The sequence below is a fragment of the Bombus fervidus genome, chromosome 13 (genome assembly GCF_041682495.2).
Source record: "Bombus fervidus isolate BK054 chromosome 13, iyBomFerv1, whole genome shotgun sequence".
NCBI classification, from domain to species: Eukaryota; Metazoa; Arthropoda; class Insecta; order Hymenoptera; family Apidae; genus Bombus; species Bombus fervidus.
The window spans coordinates 7664794-7691664 of NC_091529.1; the positions used below are offsets into that span (position 1 = coordinate 7664794).

At 42.0% G+C, this 26871-nt stretch overlaps 1 protein-coding gene across 3 annotated transcripts in view; it reads right to left on the reverse strand.

The window, feature by feature from the left end:
• Bi (T-box transcription factor bifid) overlaps positions 1-26871 on the reverse strand; it is a 173790-nt gene that overhangs the window by 78309 nt on the left and 68610 nt on the right. For 2 of the 3 annotated variants that reach the window (XM_072015601.1, XM_072015602.1), the window contains exon 4: positions 26189-26351. In XM_072015601.1, the coding sequence (XP_071871702.1) occupies positions 26189-26351 (163 nt within the window). The remainder of the gene's footprint in view (positions 1-26188; positions 26352-26871) is intronic. The other variant, XM_072015603.1, reaches the window with a different exon arrangement.

Genomic DNA, 26871 nt, shown 5'->3' on the forward strand with positions numbered 1-26871 from the left:
ATTGAAAGGAATTCAGCCTATAAATATGATAAGGATAGATTCGAAGGCGAAAATACCTCTAAATGTAAAGAGTTTCCTCGACTGAAAATTCGCAAGCTATTGAATTGGCAACTAAGTGATTGCGGATATTTTCATTACCGCCTGATGACAATATCAGCAGTCACTTGGTTTCCAACCAAATAAATACGACAGAATTGAAAGGAATTCAGCCTATAAATATGATAAGGATAGATTCGAAGGCGAAAATACCTCTAAATGTAAAGAGTTTCCTCGACTGAAAATTCAAAAGCCATTGGGTTGGCAACTAAATATAGCAATTAAAAATTTGAATCCTTGTTATTCATCGCACGTGGTGAAAGTTACTTTTTCCACTTATGCACCCAATGAGAGTGCCACGAGAAAAAGGAAAATCAATCATTGCGGACAGATGCTGAAAAAAACGTTTATCAAACGTTTATCGTTTTATCCAACAAATGTTTTAAACCTAATATATTCCAAATGATACAGTTCGTAGGCAATTCGAATGCACAAACCTTACCCTATACAGGGTGCACCGAAGTCAGGATTAAAGTTGCGAAACAAAGTCTCTGCGATTTATTTCATTTTCGTTGCACGTGCATACTTTACTTCCTTTGGTTGACAACGTGAACACGTGTTCGTTGTAATCGCATTGTAATCCCAAGCTATTAAAAGCTGCGCCATTTAAAGACATTTAAAGGTAATGTCACTATCACCTAATGACAAAATTCGCAATCATTTAATTGCCTAATCCAATAAACACGACAGAATTGAAACGAATCCAGGCTATAAATACGATAACGACAGATTCGAAGGCGAAAGTACCTCGAAATGCAAAGAATTCCCTCGGCTAAAAATTCGGAAGCCATTGGGTTGGCAACTAAGCGATTGCGGATTTTATCGTTAGGTGGTAATTACAAAACCTGCAATCACTTAATTGCCAATCCAATAAACACGACAGAATTGAAACGAATCCAGCCTATAAATATGATAACGATAGATTCGAAGGCGAAAAGTATCGCGTAGAAATAAGCCTTGTAACAATTTATACGATGAAAAAACGAAGTAACGAATTTAAGAAAAAGGACGATAAAGCGTCTTCGTGGTATAGTTCTCGAGCAACCGGCCGAACGATAGGGTCGAAACGATTAGTATCGAACTACAAGCGGTGTTTCCCGACGGTAGCCGATGATAATTGTCGGAGATAAATGAAGGAAGGGCCGCTCTCTCCGCGGTGGTAGCCATCGGTCACAGGGAAATAACACGAAGCCGTAAAGGACTAAAACGACTTTCAGGCCAGATGACTCGGTTTTCGATCGGTAGACTGCGTCCCATTGCTTGGCTCGCTTGCCAAGTGGTTCTCCCTAACCAACCACCGTTTTTCGAATACGTTATCGGCCCTTTTGGACGAGATGACGATCCTAAAGCTGGAAACTTCGTTACATCGCGTCGTCTCATACTTTTGGAAATGAATTAACGAGTGTCAGGTGTTTCGAATGTAACGTGAATTTTTCCTAGATTTCTATTATTTAAGACACTGCCTGTATCTCTGTATCGAAACAGTTTTCCGTCATTTTCGGATTTTCAGCAACCGATCCTGACAGAGAAGAATTGCGGAAGATGAATCAACACGAGTCAGCTTCTTGTTCCGGAGTGTTTCTCGATCTTCCAACGAATCGTAGATTTAGAACAACGAATCTACAATTTCTAACGAATCTTGGATTCACGAGAGATAAATCTACATTTATAAGATAGAACATGAAACAATAGGAATAACGAAATAAGAATAGCAGAAAACGGTTAAACGCGAGTCAGCTTCTTGTCTGAAAATGTTTCCCGACTTTTCAACGAATCCTAGATTTTCAACGAATTTACAAGCCCAAAGCTTGGATTTTTAAGCTTTGAATTTTAAAGCTTGGATTTACGAAACATAAGACACGCGTGTTTATAAAATACAACGTGAAATAATAAGAACAAAGGAAATAACAAAAATAATAGAAAAGGTGGAAACACGAGCCAGTTTCTTCCTTGAAACTGTACCTCGATTTGTCAATAAAAATTCTACGTTTCCTATCGTATCAACGACGATCAAATTTCTAAAATTACAGTTATTTTACGAATCTACAAGTAAAACTTCCACGCTCTATCGAAACTAGAAACACGGTTCCTCTTCGTCTCGTCACCTCTAAACTAACCTTGTGAAAATAAAAAAAAAAGGAGAAAAAACAAAAACTGAGAAAGAAGGAAGCAACAACGACGTACAAGAGGATAGCAAATTACAAGGAAAATTTTCCTTTTGTTCGTCCGTACGAGGTAGAGAGAGTTATTTTTCGTGGATACTACTCGTGGATAAGGCGAAGCAATGCGATGGCGGCGTGGCGTGATGTTGTTGGAGGGTAAATATTAATTAGCGCGGGCTCTGTGTTCATTTCGTTGTGCGCCGCTTTCGGCCCCGTTTACACGCCGGCGTTCCTCGCAGCGGCGTTAACCCGAATAAACACATTTTCGGCCGGCGCCAGTCACACCTTCCGGGATTTTGGCTTTCCCGAATAATTAAACGAGGCCCTGAACTCCATGCCGCTTCCGGCCGACGAATTTCCGCGCTCCACCGTCCGAATTTTACGCCTCCTATCGATCCTTCGCTATTGGTCAATTGGAATTCACGTATCGCATAAGTGTCGCTATACACGCTCGCGTTTTACGTATTTACGAATTGCAAATTCTTGCAAGTAAACTACGGATTTTCATACATTTATTGGAAAATGAAAAGTAGATAAAAATCGACGGAACAAACATATAAAAAAATTCAAATGATAATGAACGAATTCGCATAAATATCTGCAATCTAGTCATAAGTATCTTAAACGAATTTGCTTCCTTTTACAGATTTGTTGCGTTGTCCTGCGATTTTGATGCTACCTTCGGACGATATAAGCGATGCTTATTGACAAGTAATATCGATCAAGTTTTTATACAGACAGGTAAGAAAACGTACATGTAGCGGTGGTACGAGTACGTCAACTTTCCAACGGTTTGGTCTGCCGTTTGTTCTTTTCTCACGGTGCAATTCATTTAACATGTTTATTTCTGCTATTGCCTGGTATTTGCATATCTTTGGCTGCGTGTCAACCGCGTCAGATTACAACGATGCAGGCGTTCAGGTGGTGATTTTAGTACCAGTATACAGTCAGCGGTACACTGATCTTTCTCGCTTATTTTCGCGCGTGGAATAACCTCGTGCCGATGATGGTTTACTCGTACTCGATCGGTAATCGAACAGGTTCCAGCGTACTTGCACGATTTCTCAAACTCGATTTTATCACAAAGCCAATATCCCGCGTGAAGATAATTTTACTCTGCGTCCTTTTATCCTTTCACAAACAGACTTTTGCATCTAAGTCAACAGACGCGGCTTTGAATCCTCGAACCTTAACGCAAAAAAATAATTGCGTAAAAAATCGAGGCGAAGAACCATTTTTGTGCTTGTACATGTTGTTCAAGCACAAAATATTCGCGATTTCGTCCATCTTTTTCTGCCGTTTGTTCCGTGGAGTTAATCGATTTGGCAAAGAAGCGACTGATATCGGCCGACTCGGCGAGACGAACGATCGGGCGGCAGAAGTAAAAACGAGGCTGCATGAAAAAATCAGAGGCGAACAGGGCGGTGAAAAGCAAAGGGGGTTGACGAGTAGGAGGAGCAGCAGTTTTCTGTCGTTTACCATCGAAGCGTGAGGCGGACAAGTCCGCGGCTCTTCATCCCGGTTTGTCCAAGCTAAGCCGGCGCGACATCTCGAAAACCACGACACGTCCTTTGGGCCTTTCCTCGTCTTTTGCCACGCTGTGTATCCTTCGACGTGTCGCGTTACGCAATCCGTCGACCAGGGAATTTCATGGCGCTCGGACTCCTTTCTTTCTCTCTCTCTCTCTCTCTCTCTCTCTTTCTCTCTCGCTTTCGGTTTCTTTATTACAGTTACCGCAAATTTTTATACGTTTGTGGGAAATTTCAACATGCGAAAACGCATGGTGTAAGCGCAAAGATAAGATGCAAAGTACTTTTGAAATTGTGCTACGACCGCGAAAGGAGGCGCTCTCTCGTGAAAGATTACAAGTAGTGGAAATTGAAAATAAATGTTAACATTCAAATAAAATATATTTTAAATTCAACGAAATTCGCGTATAGAGTAAAATTTGTTCGTACGAAGCTGCGAGACTCGAGAGACTCGAATACGCGCGTTGCCAAGATTCCTTTGGTTCCTACTGAAATTAAGAATAGTGTCGAGCATGGTACACGCTTTTGGTTACATCGTCGGGTTATGAAGTAGAACGATACGAGTTCTTTATAGCAGCACGTGACTTTAGAGTTACGATATCGATATATATTTTGTACATTTAATATCGTAACGCTTTATTACGTTGTATATTTTGTATATGTTTGAATCAAGAAATATCGAGATAGATTCGATCGATGAGTTTCAAGTATCGCACAAAAGTTGAGAATTTCTCAAATATCATTCCAATTATTTTCGTATTTGAAACTTCCTCGAGTTTTATTAAATTTCCACAAATTTATTCACAACGGGAATCAGTTTCAGCTACGAACCTAGAAACCTACCGAAGCAAAGCCTACTGAACTGCAGACGAAGTACTGTAAACGAGGCGTCTCGGTGGCGCGAGATTTAAAACAGGAATTCCGACGCGAGAAGATCGTGAAAGTAAAAATTCGCAAAGACAGGTCTTCGCGAAGGTAAGCGTTCGGAAAATAGGAATTCTCAAATATGAAAATTCGTAAAGATAGCAACTGATGGGTATCGATATTGGTGAAGATAAAAATTCGTACGGATAAGAATCCGCGAAAGTAAAAATTCGTAAGCGAAAATTAGAATTAGCAAAGATAATATTGGCAACTAAGTGATTGCGCATTTTGTCAATACCACCTAATGGAAAAATCCGCAATCACTTAGTTGCCAACCCAATAGTTCGCCGAGGCACTAATTTGCGAAAATAGAAATTGGCAAATATCGAAATCCGTAAGAACGGGAATTCAAATTGAATATTGAAAGCAGTGGACATAAAAATTCGTAAAGGTATAAATTCGTGGTGATAAGAATTCGTATAGACAGGGATTGGCAAATATTCAAAATTCGTACAGCGGCGATTAACTTAACGTGACGAGTACTCATACGTGTACTTACGCGATTTCTGTTCACAAACACTTTCGCTGGTGGAAGAAAAAGTGAAAGGAGTCGATGGCGAGTGCAACGAGGAACGATAAATTTCGGTCGGAATATTCGAAAGGTTCGGTGTCCCTGGTCTATTTCGCTTTGGTGGCGCCATGCGTGAGCCGGCGGAGGGGCGCGCCCGCCGAAAGAATTCCAGGAATTTCCGTCTCCCCGAACATGGGGGAATTCTTCGCACGGCCTGGACCACTTTGTCTCGGCGACCCTTTATTTTCCTTTCGTGCAGCTTTTTCTGCGGACTCGCGCGCCCGACACGCGCGAAATCGTCGCGGAAATTCGGTCGCCTCTAGGAAAATTTAGCTGGAGGAAATCGTCGCGAAGGGTGAGCTACGAGACTCGAATTCTTCGTTTCGTTGAACGCGTTATGAGAGGATGCTTCCCCGTGTCTCGAAAGTCAGCTCTATGATGTTCCGAGCGTTTATGGATTTTTTTTTTTGGACGCCAAGGTTCCCTTCTGTTTCCATTTTCTTCCTCTGCAATTCTTTCTTCGGCCTCTTGCTTTCACGAATTTCTATGCGACATATTTCCTCTTATTTTCCCTTCTATGCATTTCTTTCTTGCACTTGTTCGTTCCAAGAAAGACATTTCTACGTAGACGATCAAACTGCAAGTCAAATTTCCCGATTAACGAAACTGCGATTTACGAACGATGCTACGATAACTTGATTTTAAATTGAACAGCCGGAAAACGAATTGCAGAAGGAGGATAAATGAAATCGGTGACTCGAAATACTTGAAAGTTATTTCACTTCGATCGCTGAGGCCTAAATGCAAAAGAGACAAAGAGAACGCGACTTCCAATTTTCCCTTTTACCCTCTAAGAAACCATCCCGTACGATCGATTTCATCCAATAGTAGGAAGACCGGTAAATTAAATTTACTGCACGAGAGCTAAGAAAAATGTAATACTCGAAAACAAATAAAATGGAACTGTCATTTAATTTTCCATCGCCCTCCAAGAAACCACCCCTGACATCGCCTAACTGAACAAACGCGATCAGTTAACCAAATTCTGCGAACCTAACCAACTTTCTATCACCAACCCCGTGAACGTTCCTCGTTTCCATCGCAACCTCCATCCTCCACGAAAAAACCACCCTCGATCATCCCTTAACGTCGCACAAATTACGACACCTCGAGCGCGTCGGCGAAAATTGCCCGACGAAAACAGTAGTTCCGACAGGGTCCAGCAGCGTGTGGGATTAAACCAACCCTTTGCCCACGGTTCTTCCACCCCCTCCATGCGTCTCGTACAGCGATCCTTTTCGAACGCGCGTGCAAAAAAGGAACACGAGGGACAGTTGGATCGGTGGAAGGGACTGTGTCTGCCCTTCCACAGGATACACTGCACATTCCCTGTCTCGCTCACCCTCTCCCCACCCCTGGCCCTTTGCCAGACCCGTGGTGGGGGCGGCCGACCGCCTCCAGAAACGCCCTTCTTGCTTCCCCGACGCATATGCTGCGTCGTATGTGCAATATGTGCACGCGCATGCACGTTTGCCCCGTGAGACTGAGAATGCCTGAAAGTGTGTACGTGTAGGCGCGTGCGAGTGTGCGTGTTGCAGCGTTCACACGAAGCGCGAGCGCGCAATGATGGAGAGGGACGGCGAGGAGCGGAGTGGTTACGGTCTTTGTCGTCTTCTCTGCTCTTTGTTAACAAGCTTTGCAAATCGGCCTCTGCCTTGGATGAACTTCTTCTTCTTCTTCTTTTTCTTCTTCTTCTACTTTTTCTTCTTCTTGTTATTAGTCTTGGTCTTAGATTTGCGAGTTTCGGTTAGGTTTGTTGCATTGAGCAGAGGTGGGAACGATGCGACGGGATAGTTGGGAATTTTTTCCAGGCTTTGCCTCGGTTTCGGGTAGTTTGCATTCTGACAGGATCTGCGAGAAAAATGTGTTTCTCAAACTTCTAGGTTAGGTTTGTTTTTCTGCGCGAGGGTGGCTGTGATATGAGATGTTTGGGAATTTTTGCAGGTTCACCGATAGTTTGAATCTTGATGGAATTTGAGAAATATATTTCTCAGGCTTCTTCTTCTTCTTCATACTATTATTATTATTATTATTATTATCATTATTATTATTATTGGTCTTAGATTTTGAAGAGTGGGAATGATACGAAATAAGTGGGAAGTTGGTTGAATTTTGACGGAATTTCGGAGGATACGTATCTGGAGCTTCTTCTTATAATTATTATCACTATCGTTAGTCTTGGCCTTTGTTTTGGAAGTTTCGGCTAAGTTCGTTTAGAATAGAAAAAGGGATGGTTGGGAACTTTTTGCAGGTTTAGCGTTATTTTTGAGTAATCTGAATTTTTAGAGGCTTTGATAGAAAAATATGTTTCTGGGGGTTTCTACTTCAAATTATTTTTCTATATATAATTTTGTATTATTATTGAAAGAATTACTACGAATTTTGGATAATTTGAACTTTCTGGACATTTAAGGGCAATATATGGGAAATTCTCAAGAACCTTTCTAAGTATAAAACTGTAAGGAGATGTAGGATAACGGTGGAACATTTGAGATTTTTTTTCAATTTTACACTACATCTTGCGTGATTTCCAATTAATAATTTTCACATCCGAGAAGTAGAAGACAAACAAGAGTCCGAAAATATATCTAACGACTTCCGAACGTATCTCGCCTACGATTCTCAGGATCAAGATATTTTCATGTGACGTTTGAAAAAAATCTTTTAAATATAAAAGCATTCTCAACTGAAGAGAATTAGAAAAAGTGAGAAATAAGGGAAGAACGTTTCGATGGAATATGCTACGCGATTCGTTGCTAATGATTCAAAGCGAAGAATATTCTGCGGCAAGTTTTTCAAAGTCCGTGGTGTAAAAAACGGCGTTTCTTTGAGCGGGTCACGATTAATTTTACAAGAAGAATTAACAAGCGTGGATGATATAGCGCGTTAAAGAATTCTCGTCTCAAATTACAAGAAACTTTTCCACCGTGTTTCACCGGGATAAAAGCCCGCGGCTTCCTTCAGAATTCTTTCTTCCACGCTCTCGCGGCGTTTAGAATTATTCCAGGCGAAGCGGCCGGGACTTTAGCGTCAGTTGTTTGCGAAAACATCGTCAAGGGTGGTAAATTACCTTCAACGAGAGAGCCTAGGATCCCTTCTCCGAGAAAGAACTCTTTCAGAAACATCTTCTTACCGACCATCCAAGAGCCGCCAGGATTCTACAAAAACTATTTAGCTGCTTCGAGGTTACACTTTGTCGACTACCTTGGAAACGAAGGTTTCAGATAGTCGACGTACGAAATTTTATGCCGCCGCTGAACCAGCAATCAGCCTCCTTTCAGAAAAATCATCTTTCGCGAAATTCTCAATTTCTTACTACCTTCGTCTTTTAATTTTCCATATTCGTTAGCAGTATCTTCGAATTGATTATCATCTCAGAATGAAGCGAGGCAATTTAGAAGTTTCGATATTAATGATACTCGATTACAGCTGGATAAGTGTAAACGTATAGTTCGATCGTACGTTACATTAGAATGAGAAAGTTGGCCAATTGAGTGAACTTATTTCGCTCTCGTCGTCGAGGAAGAGAACGAACCGATAGAAAAATCAGTCGATAAACGCAACAAACTAATAGAGGAATCATTAATCAAGCGTCAAAATACTTTCACGAACCAGCGTATCCACTACACAGTATCGATTAAATCACGCGTCATCAATCACTAACAATTACTCGTTGAAACAGGTAAAGATTGAAAAATTGGGCAAATTATTTCCAATCGGAGAATTGCAGAATGTATGGAAGAGAAAAAGGTTTCAGAAATTTTTTCATGAAATTCCCTGTAGAACTCGTTGTTGATGATTCAAAAGTAAGTAGGTATTCCGTATTATATAGAGGTAGAAAAATTGGCAAGATCATTTTCAATCCGAGAAATGGAAAACGCGCGAAGAAAGAGAAGAAGGTTGGACAAATTTTTCCAAGAAATTTCCCGTATGATTCGTTGCTGATTAATTCAAAACCACGCGTCATACGAAGATAGAAAAATCGAGGAAATGATTTTCAATCCGAAAATTGGAAAATGTACAAAGCAAGAGAAGAACGTTTAAGAAGCTTTTTCCTAGGAATTTCCTGTGTGAAATGTTGGTTATTGATAATTCAGAAACAAGTATTCTCGGGTGTAGATCGGCGCAAGAGAAAAATCGTCGGTTCAATTTTCCTCTCCGTCGGTAGTGGGTTTGACGGAAGTAAAAGCGTCGGGGGCAATTTCCGCGTTTCGCCTTTGAGCCGTCCGTTTTTTAAATCCCTGTTTTTCCACAGTTTTTCGTCGCGCGTTCGACGATCTTCAAACGCAAAGGCGATGCGAAATACAGGCAGCAGAACACAGCCACCGCCGAACTCCAGCTCTTTTCTTCGGCCAGTCTCGTCAAGGAGCACGCGTTTCTTTCCCTAATTAGAGCCTCCGTGTCTTTTGTTCTTTTTCGTCTGGCCTTCGTCGACGTTCGATTATTTTGATACGTTTTTCACCGACGTGGACCCGAGAAAGTCTCTTTGAAACTCTCCGTTTCTGGGTTACAAGAAGCGAACGAGTTAAGGAACGTTAGTTGGGTTTAACCCTGTCGCATTCTTCCGGCTAATTCCGACGCACTTTTTTCTTCTCTTTTCTTTTTTTTTTTCTTTTTTTGTTTTCAGCATCGGAGTATCTCGAGTTTGCGCAAAATATAGGAATATCGTTGCTGCTACGTGTGACATCTTTCAATTCTACGTTGAATATTTTATTGTGACGTTTAAAGTCTTCTGATTTGCAGAAATACGAGCTACATTGCAATAGAAAGAAACGCGACGATTTAACAACATAATCGCCGACGATTGAGGTACAAAACTTGTACTGGAGAAATTTAAGCGCAAAGTGTGTGGAAACATACGTGATGCGGTATATTTTACAAAAACATTAAAATTTGTTTATATACAATTACAACGTAGTCCTTTTCATCATACTTGTTCCAGGCTTAATTTTTGAAAAAGTTAGAGTACAACGTGATAGATCGGTAGATCGTTTACCGCATATTCATATTTTGTTCTTTACGCGTTCGATGAACACGAAGCAATAATCAGCCGTATCAATCGTACAGAGGAAATCTACGCAAAACTGTACAATAGAATCACGAAAGCATCGCTGCTTGATATTTTCCAATCCTCAAATACAATTCTATATGTCATTTTGAATTTCTATTCATGGACCATACATGATTCAATAAAATAATATAAAACAAAGAATATTGTGCGTCTATTATTTCCTCGTAAAACGAAAGAAACCATCGATATTATCAGGCAACATATCAATACTACCTGGTAATACTAAAATTCCATTGACAGTATTTTAAGACCAGTCTCGTTCCTTTACTTATATTTATTCGCAGAAACACAAATTTGCATAAAAGTTCGTAGTCTGCTTAGGAAAATATTCTCACGAGGTTCCCACGAGTTACGCAACTCCTTCGAAAAACTTCTTTCCAAACCATTGCGCAAAGAGATCGTGGTTCAACCCCTGTGGCACTTTCGACACTTTCAAGTTTCCGTATCGAGAAACCTTCGCGTATCACCTAAATCTTCCTATCCAATTATCATTTGCCTGGCCCGTCAAAAACTCACCCTAAAAACCTACTTCCATCAGCCATCTTCCGGAGCCGCGAAACTACAGTTGCTCCGTCCCTCCATATATACCGACATATGTACGTTCACCCCAAAAAAGAAGCTAGTGGAAACCCTCTTACAATTCGTCCGGCGACTCTCATCCCCCTTGTGTCCCACCCCTGACACACGTAAAACCATTCAGAAGAAAAGCATCCGTCTCTGTGGATCGCCATTACAGATCACAAGAAGATCCACGGGAATCCATCAGCATCGCCCTTCGCGTGCAACTTCGCCTTCCGTTAACGCCAGGGGTTGCTGTACGTGTTTGCGTCCGCCGGCAAGAGGGTGAGAAACGCGGCGACTCTCGATTGGATAAGACTGGATTGGCAAGACAGATCGTTCGGGATCGCCTTACAAGCCTGTTCGATTCTATTAAAACGAGCCGACGGGGGTTGCGACCGCCCCGAAACTTCGACCGCCCCACTACCAAACATAAACGACGGTTCTTTGTGGCTGTAGGAGACAGCCGTAGGTTTCTAGGAGTCTGGTCGTCCGACGCTGTGTCGCGGGGGTGGCTATCGTCGGTTATTAATGGATCCACAGTGCCTCGGAGAAGAAGTCAGGACAATGTGGATTCTTTTTCTTTCTTTTTTTTTTTTTTTTTTTGAATCGTAGACGAAGGGTAGTTTCGTGCATTTTTTGGAGCGGTAGAAATTTTTTCTATCTACTGGAGATTGCGGGGTTGAAGGATTTCTTCGATTTTCTGGTTTTAGATCGCTTCGGAAGGCTGCAACGATCCTGCAATTTTTATAGTTTCGTCTCGTCGACGTTTTAACGAACGAACGTTCACGAGGTGGTAAAAAGATAAACATTTGATAAACATTTTGGAAACTGGAATTTTTGTTATAGGAATCAGAAATTTTGCATAGGAGCACTTCGAGGAGTGTTACGATTTTCTATTGGTAAAAGTACATTGAACGTTTTACGACGACTCGATTAGAACGAGAAATTCCGCGCAGGGACTGGGCAAGAGAATTGTCTCATACGTTGAACCTTGAAACACGACATGTACGATTCTTACTGCGCGTTAAACATTTTCCAACGACGACCACATTTTTCTCCATTCTCTTCGAATTTCAGACATTCTTAACGCTACAGAAATATAATCGCAGCAGGAAATTGGGACAGTCGTTTGAAAATTACCGAGCAAAGTGAGATTACACCGAATTTGCTCAACTATCGGCGAAAGAAGACCTCCAGTCAACAGATCAAAATATTCGACCGAGTTGCAGGAAAGAAAGCAAGCTGTCGCAGCTCCTCCCTATCCATCGAGGGTGCAAGTAGTCGCACGACAGTCGACTCGCGGCCTGATAACGCCAGCTGACATTCTAATTCACGATTTATGGCGGCGCGTGTCACCTGTCGCGTCCAACTTCTTCAAAGAGAGACGATGATCGACCGGAGGCAACAGCTGTCGCGGTTTTGCGCCGTGTTCTCGATCTCTACAATCGACTATCGATCTTTCCAACTGGTTCACTTACGAATTCACCCAGACAAAAGGAGCGTCGGCGTGTGACAGCTGTCAGTCAGCCGTCGCTTTTGATGAACCACGAAGAGAACAGAGCGGCGAGAAAGAGAAAAGAGAAAATAGAGAGAGAGAGAGAAAGAGAGGATCATTGTGCACGAGGCTTAAGCTCGCCGCGAGGTCAACCTGACGGTTCCGTGCTCCCACTGTAATTTCGTGGCGTGCGCGGTGGTCTGCTGGACTTCCGTGCCGCGGTCAACTCGACCAGATAAAGAGAGAACCACGCTTTGCCTGACTTCTGCCCAGGCAACTGGCATTCGCCTGTAATTTCGCCCACCGAAACGCCAAATTTGGGTCAGTTTCGTCCTTTCTTTCGTTTTTTAAACATTTGAATAATCGGTCCATCAACTTTCCATTGGAACGAAACGATTAATCCGTTTCCAGAGGCCCTCAATTTAAGGAATCGAGTATCCACTTCGCGTCTTTAAATCCTCTGTAAATCGTAAAAATATACGTTTGACGTTAAATGTAACGTACTTTGGTAAAAAAAACGATCCAGATGCGAGAAGATCTTTTTTTTTTTCTTCCTTTTTGTATGTTTTTTGTAGACAAAATTATGCCTTTTCCAACGAGATCAAGCTGAATTTCCCAATAATTATCGACTTCGGAACTCGCAATTAAAGTAACGTATCAATAATGAAAGTAGGCGCTTGTTTATCGCATTAATTAAAATTACAAAACGTCTTTAATTGATCGTGCGAGCTTCATTGCTCGAAGATAACGTACAGTTCCTACGTATACGTACGTACCCTGATCAACCTTAAATGAAACACGTAACGCAGCTGGTAACGAAACAGGCAACCCCACTGCATAACTTCGAGCGCATAATTTTCAACGAGTGCGCAACTTTGAACGCGTTTATCTCGCAGAGTCACCTTCTTAACTTCTTTTTGCCGGAGCATGTTGCACGTATCCTCGATCCCTCTCATGTACGTCCCCCTTGACGGCAATCGATCTTCCAAAACTCTCGAAAGCTCTTTAACTACGTCGCGAAAGGAAAAAAATTTGAAAACGAGGGAAAATCTGTTCCGACACTGGCCTTGAATCTGACCGACTCTGGTCTGTTCCTAATAACGGACGACAGGCAGGCTGGTCCTTTCGACTCTTAAACTGTCATCATCGAGCCACTGGACGCCGTAACAATTTACGATTAGGTCGTTTAATTTCGAAATTCTTCGTTTAATTCAACTGTACTACCACCGATTTCGAGAAAAGGCGCGCATAATACGAAATAAAATGACTAGTGACGATTTCCGTTATATTAATTCGTGGGTTTCATTTTATTTCGTATTTTTATTTCTAATGCAATAATTTAACAACTAAAAGAACGAGGCCCGTGTCGCCAGACTGTGACTAGCCCTTGGTCGTTAATCAGCACCCGCATACATCGTCCTACCTCTTTTCCCTTTTTCTCTCTCTGCCACCCTTTTTGTCCCCCGCCGATCGCGCGCGAGACTGCAGTTCATGAATAACCGCCTTTCGCCTTGTTCGGTTCTTATTGGCAGCCGCGCAGGTGCCAGCCGCGCATTAGCATTCGACACGTGCAATTCGACGTGAGCCGGTATCGTTTTCCAGAAATTGGCTGGAGGTAGCACCGCATCTTGTACGAATATACGTTATGGTCCGCTTTCTCGTTTTATTTTCTGCATAGCTTCGGGCTTCTTATTATATTGTCACGAACTTTCTGGCGATGTTGAAAGTACGAGGCATGTGCGATGCCACAAAACCAGCTTCTCAAAAGCCAGACTAATTCATTTTCTATCGATTTCTCGTTACATAAGTATCCGATTAATGAGCGATTTTCAAAAGGGAATTATCTACTTGCACGTGCTCGTTTGTTACAAAATTACATATGTAAATACCTGGTAGGACAAAATTCCAAGATAAATTGAGAAAATGGTGTTTGGAATATTCTTGTTTCCGTTTTACGCGGTTCACGAGTTGAGTAGCTTCTTAACCGCTGGAACGTGGAACGGTGTCTGAGGAAATTCAGCTTGGCAAATAGAACTCGAGTAGTTTCCGCACCAATCGCGTACGACGTTTACGTAATCAAACAGTTTATGTATCTAGAGATACGCACGTATCAAAAAGTTCAGTATTTTTGCTAAGCCCTTTCAACTTCTTCTAACATTCTTCGAAAGCGACCGAGTCCAATTAGGACTCGTTAGGAATTTCACTTAAAACGAGTCGAAATATATTTTCACGTTTCGTAAAAAATTCAGCGTCTTTCTATTCTTCGACCAATCAAACGATAAGAAACTCGTTACTCGACTCGATAGAGTCCGACAAAGACGGAACGCTTCGCTGGAAAATAAACGTATCGCGCGCTAGTGTTGGGTTGTCCGAAAAGTTTCTTTCGTTTCATAAGGCGACGAACAACAATTTCTGTTTTATATTATTTCATTGAATTAGGTATGATCCATTTCGTTCTATTTCTATTATTATGTCCATGCATAACTCAATAAACTAATATAAAACAAAAACCATCGTGCGTCTATTGTTTGCTTATAAAACGAAAGAAACTTTTCGGACAACTTAATACTTTACACCGTATGCTCGAAACAATTTCATTCGACGGCGGACAAAAGACGGTCAGGTAATTCTGATAAAAGCACGTAGCGTCGAAACTGGCGATTACGATCGGAGTCAAGCCGCTATCGGCGAGGATAATTGCACGACATCGGTGTTGGAGACACCGGCTAACGAAGTCCAACGAGCCGCGTGCTATAAAGATTGTAATCAGTCACCGCGATGGACGGCAAGGGTTGTTAGGGCCGGAGGAGTAGGCGCTAAACAGCAGATAATGAAACGAGTCGGCCAAGTAATTTTATCGTGGAATTAACGCGGTTCGATCAACCCACACACGCCTCTTGCCGCCTGGAAAACCGATCGTTCCTCGCCAACACGTTGACTTTCGTACGCCCACCTGGTGAGTGTCTTGTACGATAAAGGTACGAAGAGACGGCAGTTTAAGTATCTTTTAAGGACAATCTTTCTGCCAGACTATAAGTCGAGTTATTATACACATGGGCGTGAGAGATTTGCATGGCAAAATTTAATCGCCTTGGTCGATTGCAGAAGGTGGAGATTCTGTAGAACGAATCTTATGGTGTTGTATTTGGTAGAGTTAAATTGCCGGTTTAATGAAACCAGGCGCTGTCTTTTACCGTGTTTCCATAGGATGGCGGTTATAGACAGAGCTTGCGAGCAAGTTTTTTTATCAGACGTGATTATAGCAACTGAAGCAATTATAAGTAGAAAAGTGGAAACTTCTAACTGTACGTACTTTTAATTTAGCGTTGTAGCGTCTGATTAGAAGGTTGTAACCAGTTGAGCCCAGAGTTTCTTAACAGAGTCGGATAAATGCTCGATTCGCGTATGTAGATTAATCTTAATTTTCTCCAACGAATATTCGATTCCAGGAAATCCGGAAAATGTTACATGCTAAGAGAACTGTATCTCTTCCATGGAACAGCGCTCTCGTGTGCTCGCGCGTCAGTGATCCTAGCGGATAATAGTCGAGCGTATAACAATCCAACGAATTTACCTAAAGCGAAGATGCAAAGAGGCGAAAGTTGATGAATCGTTCCGATAGGAACGAAAAAGAGAAGTTAGATTTCCTAATTTTCTAAACCAATTCGAGTCCAAGAGATTCTACTCTTCCCGTTAAATGCAAATACACTGGTCGCTCGATTTACACGGATTACCCGTGGATTCGTTTCGCGCGAATAAAATGAGGGACCAGTGTGCATTTATTAGGTCGTCCGAAAAGTCTCTTTCGTTTTATAAGGAAATAATGGATGCACAATATCTTTCGTTTCATATTATTTTATCAAATTACTTACAATCTATTTTGTTCTATCAAAATAAAAATCACAACGTTCGACAGATTAGGTCTCGCGTTTGTATAACGTTGCATCGTTGCAAAAGACGAGTCTCTAAAAGGAAGACGGACAACCTAATATACGAAGAATCCTAACAGACGATAAATAGAAAAAAATTGCATATTCAATCTACGCAATAAGTACGTTTATACGCGCACGTAATTTGTTAATTTATACAATAGAAAATACATAATTGAACAACGCGTCCATCTATGCAACATGGATATCTAAAGGAACGAACATTGGTAGCTAACAACAAGAAGAACGAACGAAGGATCTCACCCGTAAAGAAAACCTTCTCGTTTAGGTCTCACCCTTGTCATAGATAGGAAACGAAGGGAACCGCGACGCGCTGATGCAAACGCAATAATTACGCGTATCTGGCCTCCTCGACGTTCGTGGCGTACCCGTTATGTCATTATCCCATTTATTATAACGATCAACAGCCACTATGGACCGGATTCCACGCCCGTTTCTCGCTCGACGAACGCAAATTGCCCGGCACTGAATCGACCCGACGCGATGATGTCTTGATATGGAATGCGCGATCGTTAATCGACTATGGAACATGAAGCTACGTCGACGTCGGCTACCATACCGTACAATGATAAATACTAATATTACTATCGGAGTAGCAGGCACTAAACTAAGCAGTACGAAGAAAGCGAGAACTTTGGGTTCGTCTTTGGCGCGTTTAAAGTCTCTGGCATTTGGAGTTTCCACGTTAACACAGTAATACACAGTGGTGGGTAAAGGAAAATTTAGATTAGTATTTAAGTAGAAAGTACTGAGATGAGTAAGAGTAACAAAGTGACTACTTTGAGTTCACATTTGGTGCGTGTGAAATCTCTGCTTGAAAGTTTAACACTGCTACGCTGTGGATATTAGTAATTTTTGTACTATCAACTATTCACCATATTGATAACTGGGATGCTGATGTTAATGCAAATTCCAGATTTTATCGATGTAATTAAAAAGAATTGATTTTACATAGAGGATCGTTTCGCCTATTAAATATGCTACCAAGTATCACACTTTGGATATTTTATATATTTTTGTATATTATATTTCGCAATTTGGAATTTCCCAAATGCATAAAAATTCGTAATTTATCGATAACAATTATATCTCTTTCATGCTATATATTACATTTATTCGTTGCTCTTATTAAATATAAAATCATTATACTGCCTCTTTATACTTCTTACTTTATTTAAACTTTCTCTTCACCGCCATAGTAAATGTGCATGTTCAAGGATCAAGAATGACGAAGATCGTCGACTGGGTGGTTCTCGATGTTCACAGGAAAGAGGTTTGTCGACCGCATTGACGCCGCTTTTTGCTAACCTTGCGAGCCATTTGTACGGCTGTGTGGAGAAACTGATGACCGCGAACAAAGTGGGACGTTTATGGTGTTTGGCGATATTGGTGAAGTTCAAAGTAGTCATCACGTTTTTCCTCGTGTGCGTACTAACATTCTCGTGAAAGTGGTCGTCGGACCAGACGCGTTCCACGTATCTGTTTTGTGTCCTTTGTTTGCTCCTTTTACGAAGTCAGGACTGTCGTACGATGAAAATAATATCATTAGCGGACGATAATGACTACACAAGATTTTGCGAGTTTCTCATCGAAAGATCATCGACGCAGCCAAAACACGGGTTTTCAGAGGAAAAAGAAAAGAGAAGTAAAAGCAAACGAAAAAGAGATTTAAAAAAAAAGGCTTTTATTCGGGTATAATCAGAGCCGAGGGACGTGCAAATTCACCGGAGCCAGAAAGGAACGTGTGAACGAGCCCTCGTGAAATCCACCTCTTCGCCACCCCCGTCGTTCCGGTTAGAATCTGCCGCAGAATTCGCACGCGCGATCGTTACCGTAGAGAGGCGTCCCCGAGGGAAATCTGCAGGAGTGCGTGCCGAATGTGGTCATGCCAAACGATTCACAGCGACGTCTGCGAGAGAGGGTCTAAGCCCTTCCCTATCCTTATACTCTTCAAACGCGATTGATGACATTTCGGAAAATTTCAACCTGATGATTCTTACTCGATCTCATTTGCTGTTTAAGTGGCAGTAATTCTATCAATATTGGGAACCTTTCTGTCTATTTAGAATACACTTTTTAACCTGTTTTATAATTAAGGAATTTTAAAGCTGTAAAGCAACAAAATTGTTCTCTAAGATACGACGATCACAAACGCCAGTTTTATAGTTATATATTGACTTCTGAAAATTAATTTAATCGGGTTTTTATATACTATCATATATATATATATATATATATTTGTATATTATATATATATAAAATAGTGTACACCTAATTCACAATATTTAACAGTATTGAAGCAACTTTTTATTCAAGCCCCAGTTTATCGATTATGTTCGGGGAAAAAATGAATTTCCGAAATCTAACACCTGATTTCACGCTTCGCTTTAAATACTATTGTATTAGGTTGTCCGAGAAGTATCTTTCTTTCGCAAGCGTGTCTTTTACAACAGCGCAGCTTTTCATACAAACATGAAACCAAGTGTGTTAAATGTCGCGGTGTTTATCTCAACAGAACAAAATGGATCGTACGGAATTCGACGAATATAAAAGAAAAAACATCCTGCGTCTATTACTTCCGCATAAAACGAAAGAAACTTTCCGGACAACCTAATACAAGTGCGTAGCTCCGTGTAAAACTCGGCCTCGCGGATACGTCTATGAAACTGTTGATTTCGCGAGAAAATAGTAAACAGTAATTTTCATCGTTACCTTCCTATAAATTTATATATTTTAAGTAACATTCACGTATTGTTAATACAAATCGACCAGAGTGTCAACACACTGCAAATACGTGTCCACATGGTCCTAGCTCGAAATCAGAGAGGGTGTAGGCGGGAGTGGTGCAGCGCAATGGCGCGTGCAACACGCTCGCGAGTGCAGGACACGCGAGTGCACGGAACACGAATCGGGTCGGTGTTGGTCGCACGGCGAACAGCAAAATGGCCCCCGACCACGGTCGAAGCTTACACGAACGACGCCTCGACGCGCACGCGATTCCGTAATGAGACAACGTGTGCGTGTGAACGAGCGAGCGCGCGCGTGTGCTAAGCGTGGGTGCGTGGGTGCGTGCACGCAATGAAAACGCGTGGGACTAGCGTACAGAAACAAACAAAAAAAAAAAAAAAAGAAAGGAAAAAGGTAACCACGTCGAGCTCTTGTTCAACGAAAAGTAATTCGTTGTTTGTCTATCCCTGTTTGTTTGCCCTTTTGTCCCTCTTTTAGTTTCTGTGTATTAGGATGTTGTTACCGGCAATCGGCGTTGAGAAACGTGTTTGTTAGGGTTTTCGGGGGAAAAATAGGGAATGTTGATGGGGTTTTTTTTTTGTTCAATTAACAATGGTGTTTCTGTGCCCATTAATCACCATGAAATGGGTGTGGGTTTCAAGAGTTGCCAACTTTAATATCGTTCGATATCTCGCATCCACATCTCTTGTGCTGTTCTTCTTTCTGATATTCCACGTGTAGTGGGACAAACCGATGCTACGGGAATTAAAATTCTAGAAACGATTACGCATCCACTCACAGGTCTTGGGACGTAATTATTATAACGTGGTAGAATGTAATTATTATATTACGGATATCACGATCGTTATATTAAATTAGTTATACAAAAACTAAAAATGTATATCGAGCGTATATTGAATGAGAATGTGAATGGCAGATCTATGTAAATCAATTTTACTCTGTAGCCGATAGGCAGAGATCAGAGATCGATAAAATACACACGTGGCACATACATTAGCTTAAAATTCGAATAAGATTACGTACACAGTAAAAGCACCAAGAAATGATATCTACGCGATAAAGAAAACGGACCATTTTACCAAACTATCAAGATTCTCTTAGAAGCAGATTTTTCAAAGCTTTAATCTAGCATAATTTTAGCATTCTAATCAAAAGCAAACTTCCTAAACCATTAAACAACTTTAGAAATAACATTGTCTCTCCCCTCTCTCTCTCTCTTTCTATCTTCAACCACCCCAAAGCTCACCAAGCGCACCCATCAGCCTCATCACCCGATACACTTCAATTTTTTCCACTCGTGATGACTGTTCCGCGCTCGGAACAATTTCGATCGCGAGTCACCGCGGGTAAAATGGGAAAAATCAACGATGGGATGGGGTGGGGTGGTACGGGGTGGAGGGATGGTAATGGAACGCTAAGCGACATGTCGACAGGGCAGAGAGGCAGAACTACAGGTGTGCAGGTACACGCTAAGCAAATCACGGGACGAGGAAAAAAAACGGGAGCGTGCAATTTCCCGCGTATCGCTCGGCTCCTCTCGCCAGTACGAAGCTTTTCCACTCGCGATCGAAGCCTGGACACACTGGATAATTAAAGCTGCGAGGCACGTTTGATCCAGTTTCGCTCGATTCGTTCGTCCGCGCTGATTGTTTCCCGTTTTAATTTTCGGAATATTGGAAAAAGGATACCGGCTCGAACGGTGCACCGCGGGAAATGGACATTAAAACTGATTTTCCGACCAACCTCCGATTGGACCTGTCTCTGACTGATTCCATTTTTTTTTTTTTTTTTTTGCTGCCTTTATTATATTTTTTTTGTTTTTTTCTTTTTTAAGGTTGTTCGCTTCTCGAAGTTTCTCGCTGATGTTCGATGTGCAACGTGGCCGAGTAGAATTTTATATTTTCTACGAAGGTTTGGCAGGTTGACTGGATTTTTAAATAATCTTGGGTGCAGGTTTAACAAGAAACGTTGCGTTGGTGGAGGAAAATTTGAGGAAATACGAGAGGTTTAAAGCTGCGGAGGGGTTGGAGGCTTATCAAGTTAATTGAAGCGGCTGCTCTACACAGAGTTTCTTGCTTATTTGAATATCTTTCTATCTCTAACCACCTGGTGGTCTTCAATTTCTAATATTTGTCATCGTCTGCTGTCAAAAGTGTTATTCGCTTGATGAACATCCATAAACACTCTTCGCAAGAAACTTCGCGTATTCTAAAACAGTTAGCCAAACGAGTTCTAAGTTACCTTTCCATCCAATAATACACCCTGTTACACGCTTTACTTTGTCGACTTTGTCGTATCGCTAAACTCCATTTGACACGAAGGGAGCTTAGAAAATGTCAGCAGAGTGTTGCGATCGATCGACGGTATCGGTAACAAATATTAAGAATTTCCAAGTGCTGCGAGAGTCAACAGATCACAATTTCGTAATTCTAGGTTTCCATCCATCTTCCTATTACGAGAATATCGGTCAGATTTGCTTATGACAGATTCGAGGAAGGAAATTCAGGTTGAAAAATGTAAGAACGACGGATAAGGAGATAGATACTCGCGAGAAGAGCGCTGGTACTGACGCCAGACGTGGAGAGGTTGCGCTTTTGTCGAAGCACTCGAAAACGAGGAGTCGCCGGATCTTCTTTATGCCAGCAGTTGGCCGATCCCGGCTGAAAGGACGACGGATGCCTGCTCGCGGCGCGGATTAAACGCCGAGATCAAGTATTCTTGATAAAGGTAGCGGATCAAGTGGCGCGGAGAACGACTAAATCGAGGGAAAACCAGCGACTCCGAATCTCTGTCGCTCCTACGTCGTTTCTCTGTCCTGCAACTGACATACAACTGGTTCACAAAAGTACTGGACCGTTTATCATAGAAAACATTTACGTACGTTTATGTTGTGACGCGTTACGATAAAAGACTGTGAAATTTTGTTAGCACTCTTACGATTAAATCGGTGAAATTTCAAACAGATGTTGAAAAGCGTACAGGGGAGTTACAAGAATCCCGTGACGAAATTATCTTGTAATTTTTCCAACCACTTAGGGTTGGGAAATTACCTAATCGAACGAGAAGCCAGTCGCAGACCGACGAGCTTCTGTGTACGTAGAGACACGTCTCTTTCTGTCTTTGAATCTCGAAAATTTACTCCAAACCGTCAGTTGCAATTAAAGGATTGAACCCTATTACCATTCAAAGATGTTTTACCTTGCGCCTTCTACTAAACCAGAACTAACCAAACGAAGATCCATCAGTAGACAAACGACCTTCCATATGTACGAATGAGCCTTCAGCAGCACTAAACTACTGCGTTTGAATCTTGAAAACTTTTAGGTGAAACCGTGAGTAGCGCTTAAAGTATGTCGAAAATCCCGCCATTAAAAGCTCCGTCCTTGGCGCGCCTATCGAACCAAAATCTACTTATCTTTTAACTTCGCTTTAAGTCAATCGCTTTAAGAACCGTTTAAACAAAAGACGGATCGTTAGACGAAGCTTCGACAGTCCCAAGAAAACAGTTTCAGATTTGCCTGGAACATGGACCTCGACTTGACTCTCGGTGTTTCCCTAATTTTCCTCGAACTACGGCGCAATCGGAGGACAAGTCAAGCGAAAATCAGGAAAATTAGCGCCAACAGCACTCGGACTCGGAGAGAGCGGACGGGTCCGTAATCCTCGGCCCGAGTCGGCTGCCCTTTGTCGGGAAAATCCCGTGGCGGCAAACAAAAATGAGACACTCGACTCGACTCGAGTCCTTCGAGATGGCTTCCTCGAGTGTTCGTCTTCAGACCCCTGGCACACGAGCAAACACAGCTCCGGCTAAAGGACCACGAGGTCAACAAACACCGGGGAAAACGGTCAGCTCCTGTTGCTCCCGTTTTCCTTTTCTTTTTCTTTCCTTTTCTGTTTAAAGGAGACTTTAAATCTTTGTGAATTTGGTTTCCCAGGAGCGCGGGAATTTTTTGGATCGTCTTGTTCATCGAACCGCGTCTTCGGGGTTAATGGATTCGGACTTTGGTCAATTCCTCGTGGAAAACTCGATGAAGTTTGTCATCGTTTTGGGGGGTTTTCTTTGTTACCTGAGATGAAGATTCTCGTGGTTACTTGATGGACACTTTGGGACTGTCTTTTTGGGGTGGAAGAGAGTTTGTGAGCAGAGGTGTGTTTTTCGAGAGGGTCTTACGTAGCTTGGAGGAGGTTTTCAGGTTTTTGAAAAGTACTCGAACAATCTTTTTAACAGCTTTAATTGGTCACCCATGTTGGTATAAGTTGTTTGGGATACTTCAATGCAAATGTACTCGAATGTCTTAGTTTTCTGTACACTGGAACAAGGGACTCGTAGTAGCCACTTTGTCTACCTTTTTAACCGAGTTCTCCCGCAAACTACTTTTAATTAATTTTCGAAAGACACTGGAAATTCGAAAGAGTTGTAGGCTCCTTTTTTCAAAGAGGAGAGAAGGTTTAGGTCAGAATCTGTTTAAAAAATTCTATGAATTTCACAACCTTCGCCTATTTTTATAAAAACGGGCTGCATTTAAAATTCAAAAATTCTCCGCGAGGAAAAGTTTGCAAGCGAGTACATCGTTTCAACGACATACATTTCTAGATAAATATCAAGATCCATCGGAAACCGCGTACGATTAGAGCTTTATTTAGAAAAAACGACTCGATCCATGTGACAAAGGGGTTGAAAACCGAATAAAAAGCCTTCTAGCTAACAACACATCTCCGAATCACTCAAGATAAAGGTCCAGCAGCTGACGATCACCTCTGAAAGCCTCGTTCCGCCCCACATATCGCGAACCAAAGCAATACTTGAAAACCGTGCTCCTCGAATCTTCCCCGAATTCGGAAAGGGTTGACCGGCTCCAACAACCCTCTTGGAACTGCCTCTTATACATTTTCTGGGCTCGTGCACAGGCTCATAGAGTCTGGAAGACACAAGTGAACCGTGGTTAACACGGTGGTTACCTTCAACCTCATCGAGGACCCATTCAGAATAAAATGGAAAGACGAAAAAAAAAAAGGAAGACTGAGAAGAAACCTTATCTTGGAGTTGCTCGTGTAAGGAAATACGGGAAACACCTATTCCATCTAATTTTATTAATTTGCAAATATTCTCAAACTTTGTCATTCGTTGATAACTGTCACCACCATCTTACGTGGTAAATGTATTACCACAACTCTCGTTACAAAATCTGCAAACACATATTTTAGGTGTTTAACTCTATTCAGGACCTACCTACAACGAACTGGACAGATCCAAGGGAAGACTGAGAAAATGGAAAACCCGCTGGCGCATATGATACACGATGCTTCACCATACAGCGGTAGGAAGAGATGGAAACGAGCGAGACATTTGAAATTACCAAATCCAAAGTTATTCGTTTATTCATCCTTATCTTAGAATTCTGCGTATAAGGAAGCGCCAGAAACATCTATTCCGAATTAAACTCGAGCCAGACACCGTTTCACACGATCGTATTAACCTATTATCCGTTATCGTATCGCGCCTACTGTCTGGCATTAAAAAATCTGCGAGTATCCCCGGCTGCGTGCAGATCGAATTCGCGATGAACCGGGGAAAATCGAAGCAGAGAATAGGAAATCCGTGCGGCAGTACGAAGAAATTGGAACGATCGGACCAGAAGAGCGGAGCAGAGAAGAGAAGAGAGAGACGAGAGTAGTCTGAAGGGATGAGGAGGTGGAAGACGAGGAGGAAGAGAAAGGCTGCTGGTCGTAACAAAGGTCGGGCTGTGCCAACCATTGACATCGCTCTGGGCCCCGGCCTGGAGGACTAGATTTCACGAGCCAGCGATGCAGGATCCTTCAAAGGACGCCGACATGGGACTGCCGCAAAAAGGATTCGCAAAAAAGGAGAACGGTGCAGCGTCCACCGGGCAAAAGGGGGCCAGGGGAAGTGGTGGCCGCTGAAAGAACCAGGCTTCTTTGGTCCGACGTTGGCTTCCGCAGACCCACGGCCTCCCCTCCCTTACTTTTCTCTTTTCGTCTTCGTCTTCTTCTCACAGAAAACGATCGAGAGACCACTATATGCAACCCGGCAAGGAGGCAGGAAGAGGCAGGGGCGAGGCTAATAGAGAGGAGCGGACCAGGCCACCATCGGGACACCGGCTGCTGCAACTACTTGACGCCGAAATCCATCGCGATAACTTAATCCACTGGGATTATGGGCACACGAATTCTCGCAGATAGGTTAATTCGAGTGCTTTCTGCATTTTCATACAGGCCAACGTGGCAGAATATCGTTGGCTTGTCGGTTTTCAGGGCTGAAAGGTGGAAAACGTGGTAGTGACGTGTACGAGGTGATCGCTCACATTGTTAGGTTTCTATAGTATTTATAACAGCTATCAGGGATAGATTAATGGTAATTTAGGTTTTGTGGTGTTTGGTAGATTTTATGCTATTTATGATAATTAACAGGAACAGGTTGGTTGATACCACCAGGTTTTTAGATTTTGATATAAGAAAACGTGGCAGTGTATTGGGAACTCGCTGTTTGTCAGGGCGAAGGTGGAGAGTAGAGCGAGCGAGTTTGCTCAAGTTATTAGATCTTACGAGCGTATTCTTGATCTTAGGAATGGTTTGTGTTTTAAGTGGTAACCTTTTATGCTAATGAATTTGCAGAGCGATATGGAAGATAGAAAATTCACGACGTAGACAGGAAGTTGCAAGAGATCGAATTAATCTTTCGCGTTAATAAACGTACACCGTGGTATAGATGACAGAATATTCAGAAAACATACGGCAACTTTTAAATGATAATTTTTTCCACGAATTAATTTGTAGGCTCATGTGGATACGCGAAGTTGTAAGCGATCGACCAAATAGATTAATTTTTTGCGTTAATAAATTTATATGTTAATGTAACAGATAGAAAATTGGCGAAACGAAGAGGCGAAGTAGTAAAATGGTCATCGTCGAGGACGGAGACTGCCGCGTGCACGCGGCCTAACGAGCTTTTAATCGGTCGATCGTTAGGTCGTTAGCCGGGCAAACGTTAGCGATTAATTGCGAGACTCGGAGCTCCAACTTAGGCTAGTAAGTAAGTAATTGTTTGGTTGGCGTTACGTACAGTACTTACAAAGCCGTGCTTGTCGCTGATGTTGTTAGTCAGTTTGAGCTTGTGGAAGCTCACCACCTTCTGCATCCACTGCTCTCCGCTACTCGGCGAATCAGGATGGATGTACATCCTTTTCGGCATTTCCGGGTCTGCCTTCCCCGCTACCATCCACCTGCTACTCGACAGAACAGGTACAAAAAATCATTAAAAATATTTTCAATCGTAACATTTCTTTATAAAGCAGAAAAATTTACATCTTCTCCAACGATTCGACAGATTAGAACGTATTTCACATGCATAAGCTTGTCACGTGCTCGTCCGCTTGCTACATATTCAAACTCAACGTTCCAATTGCAAACATATTGAAAATCGGTAAACAAATCTCTTCAATTTCTATAGAATTTGCTTTTAAAGAAGGGAAATTTAGGAACCTGAAACTGTACACCCTTCTGAATGTTTTCAAGAGGTTCAAAGAGTTTTATACAGGTAAGAATAGACGTATCGAAAGATTTTGAAACTGTTGCAAAATGAACAAAGGGACACGTCGATTTCTTCACCTATCGCGTATGTCGATCAGAGATTCCTGATGGTTAATGACATCAGAAGCTCGCGTTGATCGAACAAAGATATTTGCCTAACGACTCTTAGATGTTCATACAAATGTTCATACAAATTTCACTGCTATTTCAACAGAC